The sequence below is a fragment of the Colias croceus genome, chromosome 27, assembly GCF_905220415.1.
Source record: "Colias croceus chromosome 27, ilColCroc2.1".
NCBI classification, from domain to species: domain Eukaryota; kingdom Metazoa; phylum Arthropoda; class Insecta; order Lepidoptera; family Pieridae; genus Colias; species Colias croceus.
Window position 1 is genome coordinate 5841389 of NC_059563.1, and position 11057 is coordinate 5852445.

The 11057-nt window shown below is 34.4% G+C and overlaps 2 protein-coding genes across 2 annotated transcripts; both read left to right on the forward strand.

The window, feature by feature from the left end:
- Positions 1–1824: 1824 nt before the first annotated feature.
- LOC123703635 lies at positions 1825–9480 on the forward strand. Its single transcript, XM_045651712.1, has 2 exons — positions 1825–2294; positions 7497–9480. The coding sequence occupies exons 1-2, from the start codon at positions 2284–2286 to the stop codon at positions 9166–9168; spliced, it is 1683 nt and encodes a 560-aa protein (XP_045507668.1). The 5' UTR covers positions 1825–2283; the 3' UTR covers positions 9169–9480.
- Positions 9481–10032: 552 nt separating this feature from the next.
- Positions 10033–10594, forward strand: LOC123703643 (DNA polymerase epsilon subunit 3). Its single transcript, XM_045651718.1, has one exon. The coding sequence runs from the start codon at positions 10144–10146 to the stop codon at positions 10501–10503; it is 360 nt and encodes a 119-aa protein (XP_045507674.1). The 5' UTR covers positions 10033–10143; the 3' UTR covers positions 10504–10594.
- The last annotated feature ends 463 nt before the right edge of the window (positions 10595–11057 follow it).

Sequence of the window (11057 nt, forward strand, 5' to 3'; positions counted from 1 at the left end):
TAAATATTGTTTTGTAATTTACTTTGGATTATAGCAGATTTCTGAAAATCATCTTTGATTTTAATATTTAACAAAGAAATCAAATTTTTCACGGTTGGTACTTCGTTTTGCACCTGAAATGTGCCTGAAACTATATAAAAAAATGTGAAAAATACAAACATATTATAAATAATAAAAAAGTTTTTTGGAAGCTCGTCTTAAAAGACATATCTTCTTGCCATTTTAAAAGTTAGAGCGTTTTCACATTATCCGATCCGATATCGGATATCGGACGCCGATAGCCGATATCCGATATCGGATACAATTTGCCCTTTCACATTGTCCGATAAAATCGTTCCGATATCATCATGAGTGTTGCCAGAAATTTTTAGAGAAAACTGAGAAAACTAAACTAAATTGCCAGTTGATAAAAAAGGTATAATTAAAAAAAAAAAACAAATGATAGATCAAAGTTGTACATACACATTAAAAATAAATACGTTAAAAATAACAACTAATAAAGAAAAGTAAAATGTAAAAAAGATTTTATATCATTAATTACTGCATATTATTCAGATGTGCTATTTACTAAATAGTTTTGATATCGGTCATTTGTATAGCACATATATGTTAAGACATTATAAATTATATAAATTTATTGCACGCCTCATAAGCGAAGCGTTGAGGTGGGTACTACTGTCACTTCGCGCAAAACATCTGATTTTTCAAACTTAAAATGTATTTATGTATCATACATTGCACTTGTAAGATAATACATACACACACATATTAAGAAAAAACACTATTTTTAACATTCATGATATTTTTGATGTCATTTTTGTTATTTAAACTAGTTAAAAAACAGTTTAAAAAAGTTCTGTCTTGGACGTCCGTGTGTCTGTATGTGCGGAGGATTTTCTTGTTAACACGATAGCGACCGAAATACTTTACTAATCGAGTCTTTTTTTTTCTCTTACGCTTGAGTAGGTATGCTCAGGAATAGAACCCTTTCATTTTTCAGGGTCTGATTCGATGTGGTTTAATTGTTATTAAATAAACAAAAACAAAATATCGACTGTTCTCCATAATTTTAGTATATCTATATATTATATTCTTTATTTTTTTTTATTTTTTTTATATTTATAGTGTACTCAAAATTCACCATTATAAACTCGATTCTTTATACTATAAGCCAAGGTTTAAAAAAATAAGTTGGTAGTCAGTCCCTTAAACCTGCGCAGTTTCACATCTAGGTGGGGCGACAAGAAAAATAGCTCAATTATTACGGTACCGCTTTCTTTACTTTTCCAACTGTTTTATTTTATTTCTTTTTTTTTATATTTATAGTGTATCTACTCTTTATAAATAATCAATTTTATTGTAAAGGGTGAGATTATGAGGCGTGCTCTTTTGGATTTTCCAAACTATATCAATACCTACTATAACATAATATTAGTTATTAGTTTTAGTACCTAATACATATTAGTAAATACCTTTCAAAATCTATTAAATGTATTTTTAGCAAGACGCACCTAGTAATTTAGTCATTTTTTCACTATATACTATAACTATTGTCACCCGTTCAAATATATTTGTAATATGATTGTTGTAATTTCCTGTAAGTAAAGATACATAAATTATTTTACTGTCATAAGCAATTATTTTAGAATTAATAGTTTTCAAACTTTGTATTCTTTGTTGTAAATTCAAAATAAAAATAAAATTGGTGTGAAATCTCCTCCTTTTTTTGAAGTCTCTTAAAAACAAAGCACTCAATGACAACAATACAATAAACAGCACAACCAACATCCGAGTAGGAGGAGGAGCGAGGCAGAATGAGTTTGTTATGTACCTACATATAAGATTAGAGGATGCATGGGGCCACCCAAGAAGCTGCACCTGTTAGGAATTGCGACATCGCGCACACCTGCGCTTCCAGAGAGTGTTGCGGCAATCATCGCCACCGCGACGCTGCAGCTACCCCGCCAAGGAGGACGAGCACTCTTAGTTCTAACATCGAACGGGAGGGACGTAGATTAAGTTAGGAGTAATTTATTATGTAATTTTTTTTACAATAAATAATTTAAAGTAAATTTCGGTTTTTTTTGCGCCTTCGCGGGCCGGTCGATATAATTGGCGCAGTCTTGTGGATGATCCTCGAGAGCCGTCTCTCGGAACGCGAAACTACAAGCATCGAGAATTGCCATTCCATCGGAGGGACGACGACGGGGACCAAGAACCTACATCTATTGGCCGCCGCAACGCGAAGGGTATCCGAACATTGATACTGCAAGAAAGGCCGAAATGAAAATCCTGTAAGTACACTAATTCTCTTAGTGACTTGCCATTCCTAGATTTGTAAGTTTTCCTAGATTACCCATTCACGGGAACCGAGGAACTGTAGCGCGTAGGTTTAAAATATTAATTCATCGCGAATTAATTTTCGAATTTTACAAAATCAAATTGTAAAATTCAAATATAGATATTAGGTTGATAAAAGATTAATAAGTTTAAATATTAATTAATTACGAATTAATTAATTTTCAAATTTTGCGAATTAATTCATTTCATAATTCAGATATATTAATTAGGTAAAGATTATTATTTTTTTATAATAGTTTAACGAAGTAAATAAATTTAATTAAATTTAATATATTTTATATTATAAGTATAGGAAATACAGATATCTAAAATGTCAGATTTGGATAAAATTTTTAATGCACTTAGGCTTTTGCCAGAATTCGATGGTAATGTTAACGTTTTAACAAGATTTATACATTTAAGTGACCAATTGGCTGAGGAATTTATAGAAAAAGATCCCGGAAATACTTTAAAAACTGCCGCGTTATGTAATGGTATTTTAAATAAAATCACTGGGCCTGCAGCCCGAGTTATTAATGCAAACGGTATACCTACTACTTGGCACGGTATCAAAAGCGTATTAGTTAATAACTTTTCTGACCATAGAGATGAGACCGCCCTTTATAACGATTTAGCCTTATTAACGCAAGGTCGTAGCTCTCCTCAAGAGTTTTACGAAAAATGTCAACATCTTTTTAGTACTATAATGACGTATATAGCATTACATGAAACAGTCGTTACTACTCGTGAGGCAAAAAGGGACCTGTATCAAAAATTAACACTACAGGCTTTCCTACGTGGCCTACGAGATCCGTTAGGCTCACGTATACGTTGCATGCGCCCCGCAACCATTGAAAAAGCATTAGAATACGTGAATGAAGAACAAAGCACTTTATACCTTCAACAACGTAATGAAACTTTTGATAGGAAACCACACGTACCCTTTAGAATGCCGTACTCGAACCGTTTTATAGACATAATGATTTTAGTGAACCTATCTCTTCTAAACTACAGCCTTTACATTCGTTCAGACCGCAATTTAAGCCACCAAATTTTAATCGAAATTTTAATCAACCACAGGGACCAGCACGTCCTACTCGTACTATGCAAATTTTCCGCGCTGCACCCCCTAACTATAACCCGCAGAGCAATACGTTCAGATTACAGCCTAAACATCCCGCGCAACCGAAACCGCATCCTATGAGTGGCGTTAGCCATTACGTTACAAAGACTTTACCACCAACACCTTTTGCACGCGCTCATGATTGGTCAAAATTTGGTAATCCACCCCCGAGTAATTACTTTAAGACTAGGGAGATGAATCATAATGAATATATAGATAACGAAGAATATTACTGTACCGATTTATATCCTTATGAGGATAACTATTATAATAATGAATATTACTGTACGGAATATGAACCTTATGTACATTACGAACAGACAGACGCACCTGAAAATTCTGATGAAACGTGTGACGTACGTTCAGAACACGATCAGGATTTTCAGAATCCACCAAAATTAGAAAAACCAAAATAGAATTAAATCTACACACGCAACGTCAGCTTCCTTATATTCAAATTCATAATCCTCCACTTAAATTGTTAATTGATACTGGAGCTAACCAATCTTTTCTTAGCCCTGATGCAGTACAGAGATATTTTCCTGACGTTACTCTTAATTATGACCCCTTTGAAGTAAGTAATGTTCATGCTGTAACTCGTAGTAATTATTCTATAACATTACCTAGTTTTCCTGAATTTAATGACCCTGACGATATTACATTTTTCGTTTATAAATTTCACAATTATTTCGACGGCTTAATAGGTTCAGATTTGTTAGATAAATGGGAAGCATCAATTAATTATAAAACTAAAACTTTAAATACTTGCAATGCTACGAATCGGTTATTAGTATATGACTCACGGAACGCTAATCTTTATGAGGACGTCATACCCGCAGGAAGTAGTAAATTAGTTAGATTACCTATAGATGTTGAGAATGGAGACGCTATTATACCGGAACAAATTATATGTAATTGTCATATTTCTGAATGTTTAACGAAGGCGAAAAGCAATCGCGCTATCGTGGAAATTTCTAATCCAACCCGTAATGACGTAATTTTTTCAATGGATCGACCAGTATGTGCCGAGGTTTATAATAACGAGTGCACGCGCACCAAACGTTCGTCCTACCGTGTGAAACAGGTATTATCTCGCTTGCGTACTGATCACTTAAATAATGAGGAACGTTTAAATTTAGAGTCATTATGTTCACAGTATGCGGATGTATTTTATATAGAAGGAGAAACCTTAACATTTACGAATAAAATTAAGCATTCTATTAGAACTAAGGATGAAATACCGGTTTATACGAAAAGTTATCGCTATCCATTTATTCATAGACAGGAAGTACAGAATCAGATAAGTAAGATGTTAGAACAGGGTATTATTAGACCATCAGATTCAGCATGGAGCTCTCCTATTTGGGTGGTACCTAAAAAGGCAGATGCATCCGGCAAAGTTAAATGGCGTTTAGTTGTTGATTTTAGAAAGTTAAATGAGAAAACTTTGGATGACAAATATCCGATTCCTAATATTACAGATGTCTTACATAAATTGGGTAACTGTCAATACTTCACAACGTTAGATTTAGCAAGTGGGTTTTATCAAGTAGAAATGAACCCAGCTGACATTCCAAAAACCGCTTTTAGTGTAGAACATGGTCATTTTGAATTCTTAAGAATGCCCATGGGTCTAAAGAATAGTCCGTCTACTTTTCAAAGAGTAATGGATAATGTACTGAGAGAATTGCAAAATTCTATTTGTCTAGTCTACCTAGATGATATAATAGTATTTAGCACTTCTTTACAGGAGCATATCGTTAATCTTGGGAAAGTGTTTCAGAAATTGCGTGAATCCAACTTTAAAATACAAATGGATAAATCGGAATTTCTTAAACTCGAAACCGCGTATCTAGGTCACATTATTAGCAAAGATGGGATAAAACCTAACCCAGATAAGATATCTGCCATCCAAAAGTATCCCCTTCCGAAAACTCCAACCGATATTAAACGATTTCTAGGTCTATTAGGTTATTATCGGAAATTCATACCAGATTTCGCTAAAATCACGAAGCCCATGACACAATGCTTAAAAAAGGGTTCAAAGATAACATTTTCTAAAGATTACATTGAATGTTTCGATAGGTGTAAAACATTATTAATGAACGATCCAATTCTCCAGTATCCTGATTTCAATAAAGAATTTATTCTTACGACTGATGCGTCGAATTTAGCCATCGGTGCTGTACTCTCGCAAGGCCCCGTTGGTTCCGATAAACCAATTGCGTACGCTTCACGTACACTTAATAGTAGCGAAATTAATTATAGTACGATTGAGAAGGAATTATTAGCAATTGTCTGGGCAACGAAATATTTCCGTCCTTACCTTTTTGGCCGCAAGTTTAAAATTATAACTGATCATAGGCCCCTTCAATGGGTCATGAATTTAAAGGAACCTAATTCCCGTCTCACACGTTGGAGGCTCAAACTTAGCGAATACGATTACACCGTAATTTATAAGCAGGGAAAGCAAAATTGTAACGCCGATGCTTTATCGCGTATTCAAATTAACAATGAGGAAACAGATTCTTTAGCGGTTAATCCAACAGAAACAACACCTTCGTTAATAAGAAGAAGTTCAGATACAATTACTGTTAATTCAAATTCAAGTACGATTACTGCACATTCGAAATCAAGTACTCTTACAGCAAATTCCGACACCGTCACAGTTCATACTGACGCGGAGAACCCAATTCTAGATATACCTATAACAGATCACCCGTTGAATAAATTTAAGAGACAGATAGTTATTACTTTAATAGATAGAGTACCGAGTAAGCCTATAATTTCAAAACCTTTTGAAAATCATACTAAGATAGATATTAATGTTAACAAAGCGAATATTGATAGCGAAATAGTTTCACTAATTAAAAAATATGTAGATCCTAAGATAAAAACTGCAATTCTAGTTCATCCCCCTGATGCTATGTGTACTATAGTTCCAATAATACAGAGTAATTTTAAAAGTTCATGTATGGATTTAGTTCTTACAAAATTAGAATTGCAAAATGTCAAAGATTACTTTAAGCAACAGGAAATAATACGAAATTATCATGAAGGCAAAACTAACCATCGCGGAATTAACGAAACTCATTTATCTTTATCTAGGAAATACTTTTGGCCTAAAATGAAGGAAGCAGTAACTAAATATATTAATGAGTGTAGCATATGTGGTCAAGGGAAATATGATAGAATTCCAGTAAATCCAAAATTTCGAATCGTAGTTCCTCCTACAAAACCTTTTGAAATAGTACATCTCGATTTACTTAGTATTGATTCTCAGAAATATCTCACTATAATAGATGCATTCTCTAAGTATGCTCAAGCATATTGTTTAAAGGACGCAACCGCAATAAGCGTAGTTCAGGCTCTTTTGACGTTTGGTACACATCATGGCTTACCTATGACTGTCGTAACGGATCGAGGTCCTGAGTTCACGAACCAAATATTCAGTGAATTTGTAAGGCTTCATAGAATAAATCACCATAAGTTATTAGCTCATGCACCTAACGAAAATGGTATGGTAGAACGGCTTCACTCAACTTTATTAGAACACATACGTTTACTAAAACTTGAACGACGTGGTGAATTAATCATTAACTTAATGCCGTATGCTGTTCTTGCCTATAATAGTTCGATCCACAGTTTTACGAAGTGCAGGCCTCTTGACATTATAACCGGTCATTTAGATCCCCGCGATCCTGTAGATATCGATCTATCAGAAAATGTCTTACAGCAATATATGCAAGAACATCGCGATAGTATGCACAAAGTATTCAAAATTATTAATGAATCGTCTTTGGAACGCCGTACTCAAATTACAGAAAACATTAATAGGAACCGCGAACCCGAAATACAGTATTATCCAGATCAACAAATTTTTGTAAGAAATCCTAGGGCTAGTCGACAAAAGACCGCACCGCGTTTTACGCACGATACTGTACTGGCTGATTTACCTATTCATATCTATACTAAGAAGAAATATGGCGCTGTTGCTAAATCTAGGCTTAAGAGGGTACCTAAATTGTTACAGAATCCTTCCTCTGATCCTGTGCCAGATTCAAGCAGAAGATCCCACCCTGACTAGCTTGGATGACGGACCTGGTATATTACCATTTAATATTGGAACTGCTAGAATTGTCACTCATTATCATTCATTTTTGCAAATTATTAATTTAAAGGATATTCGTGATAGTATAACCATAGTAAAGGATCAATTAAATTCATTAACGCCTAATTTGCACGATAAATTATTTTCGCTTTATAATTCACATATTGAACACTTGCATTATAAGATTATTAAATTGTCAAATCAGTTGGAAACTTTTGAACCCAATCGCATAAAGAGAGGTCTCATAGATGGTTTAGGTTCAGTTATAAAAAGTATTTCTGGTAATCTAGACTATACAGATGCAATTAAATATGATACCGCAATTAAATTATTACAAAATAATGAGAATAAATTGGTCACAGAAATGAATAATCATATAAGCCTCAGTAAAGATTGGATAGAACAACAATCTGATATTTTAAACAACTTAATTAAAAATCAGGAAAAAATTGAAATAGCTATAAATGATTTAAAGGCCAATAATTTAAACGTTACTCTATACATAGATTTAATTCAACGCGTAGCGATTTTATCAGATAATATAGATGATATATCTGAAGAATTACATAGATTAGAAAATTTATTAGGTTTTATTCGTGCGAAAAGTACGCATCATCTTATGTTCAATTCAAATTCTCTAAAAGAAATGCTAAATAAATTACACAAATTTTATGGCAAAGAGCAAATCCCTCAAGTTAATTATAGAGAATATTTTGATTTAGTTAAACTAGGCTATTATTATAGTAATAGGAATATAGTTATAGTTTTTATGTTCCCGGTTGTCCTTCCTGCTACCTTTGAATTATTTAAATTATCCATAGTTCCTAATAAAGATAGTAAAGTCCTAATTCCACCCTATCCTTTTGTGGCAATTCACAACGAGGATTTTATGTACATGGAGGCAGAATGCCCGAAGTCTGGCCTAGGGTATCTATGTGAGGACAAGCTGAACCATCATCGATCCAAAAATGACTGCGTGTATCACCTTATTACCACGCAACGAGTCGTCGCATCGTGTCTCTTCACGCCTGTGGAGCTCGGAGCGCCCGCACTAGAAAAATTAGACGACGCCCACTACGTCATCAGTTTCCCCAAGCCATCAAAAATCCACTTATCATGCTCGCAAGATCAATATGACGTCATTAAAGGAAGCTACTTAGCCACAATACCCAAAAACTGCATTCTTCAAACGGAGGCTTTCAAGATAGTCAATCGAGAAGACCATATCAAAGGACAGATAATGAAAATTGCAAACCTGCCAGATTCCAGCCAATATAATACAGATGAAGAAGTTCTGAAGTTGAATTCGATAAATTTGGATAAATTACACGCTAGTAACAGAGCTATATCAATGGAAATGCCTATCAGTACTAACAACGGATACGAGATTCTCTATCTGCAGCCTTCCATAATACCGATATATGTTATATTAATAACGAGTGCAGTTGCCCTAGTGACATGGTACGTCGTACGGAGACTGCGTACATCAAAGCCTATTACTACGAGTGTTCATGGTAATCAAAAAGAAGAAATAGAACATCAATCGGCGGAGGGTGAAATTTCAGCGATATTAACGAGCCTTGCCCGCCAATAATCGCTGAACTTCAGGAGGGAGGTGTTATGTACCTACATATAAGATTAGAGGATGCATGGGGCCACCCAAGAAGCTGCACCTGTTAGGAATTGCGACATCGCGCACACCTGCGCTTCCAGAGAGTGTTGCGGCAATCATCGCCACCGCGACGCTGCAGCTACCCCGCCAAGGAGGACGAGCACTCTTAGTTCTAACATCGAACGGGAGGGACGTAGATTAAGTTAGGAGTAATTTATTATGTAATTTTTTTTACAATAAATAATTTAAAGTAAATTTCGGTTTTTTTTGCGCCTTCGCGGGCCGGTCGATATAATTAGTTAAAATAAAGATGATAAACACTAATGTTTTCGAAGATAGATATTTGAATTTAAGAACGCAATATTTTTGTTTACTAAGTTCAGCCAATAGCCGTATATTTTAATACGGTAATTAAATAGCTGCCGTATAAATCGTATTTTTAATGCCTAAATACTTTAATGTGTGTTTTCTTAATAAAAAAAGGTTTCTTTTAATAGAAAGGGTTTTAGGTTAAAGCAAAGAATTTCTTTAAAGATTTAGCGCCCTATAAGACTGAAAATACACAAACTAGTGCTTTTTTGCTGTTGGTATACTGCCTTTTCGAAAATTGAGTTGGCAACACTGAAAAAAATCGTCCGATAGCCACTGGCATATTGGGTCAGCTCCGATATCCGATATCGGACCGGACAATGTGAAAGACAGGTACATATTTCATTCATTTTACTTTTCTCCGATATCGGATATCGGCTATCGGCGTCCGATATCCGATATCGGATCGGATAATGTGAAAAAGCTCTTAAAAATCTTTAAAAAATATTTTATTTTCACAATAATGTCAATTGTCATACGTCACTTGTCAGTGCATAAAAGTTAAAACCGCGGTTTTTGTATTTTCAGTTTGTATTTTTCTTGTTATATTGAATTCTGATAATATTTAATGGTAGATTATTCTCAATAATGGCAGAAAAACTCGAAGATTTAAATTTACCGCTCACAGTGGTCACACGAATCGTCAAAGAGGCTTTGCCCGAAGGAGTATCTATATCGAAAGAGGCGCGAACGGGTTTGGCCAAAGCTGCCTCTGTTTTTGTACTATACGTGACTTCTGCGGCTACTAATATTGTTAAGAACCATAAAAGGAAAGCTTTAACCGGCCAGGATGTGTTGGAAGCGATGGCTGACATAGAGTTTGATAGATTCATGGAGCCTCTAAGAGATGCCTTAGAACAATACAAGATTACGGCTTTCGCCAAAAAAACTGCTGCTGGCAAGAAGAAGGACGAAGAAGATGTAGAAATGGTTGAAGAAGATGAATAATAAAATGTTTTAGTTTTAAATCTCGACATGACCTTTGTGATATTATGAATTGTACTTTGTAAGTTAAACATGGTTAATATTTTGTACAGTATCTATTTAGTTTTAATTAACGCCCTTGTCTTCTCAAATTCCTTTCTATATAAATTCAGGAAACTTTATTTTCACATAGTCAGAATTATTTAAGGAAATACCTATCTTATAATATAAAAATGAATCCCAAAATGTGTTGGTAAGCGCATAACTTGAGAATGGCTGAACCGATTTCATTAATTCTTTTTTTATTATATTCCTTGAAGTACGAGGATGGTTCTTATGTAGAGAAAACGTAAATATGTACCACGGGTGAAGCCACGGCGGACTGCTAGTGTCTAAATAAGTTCAAACTTAAGTACATATATTATTATATTTTTTATTATATTATATTCCCATGTAATTTTGATATAAAAGTGAAGTTCATTATGCATATGCCATGCATTATGCATACATCTGTTTCACTGATCGAATTTCTTTAGGGAAAAGTAGGTGACCTTCTGTGTCCTGCCTGACCGAGACAT

Bases quoted from the DNA above. Each gene is read 5' to 3' on its own strand.
- LOC123703643 (XM_045651718.1), top strand. From the start codon at position 10,144: ATGGCAGAAAAACTCGAAGATTTAAATTTACCGCTCACAGTGGTCACA.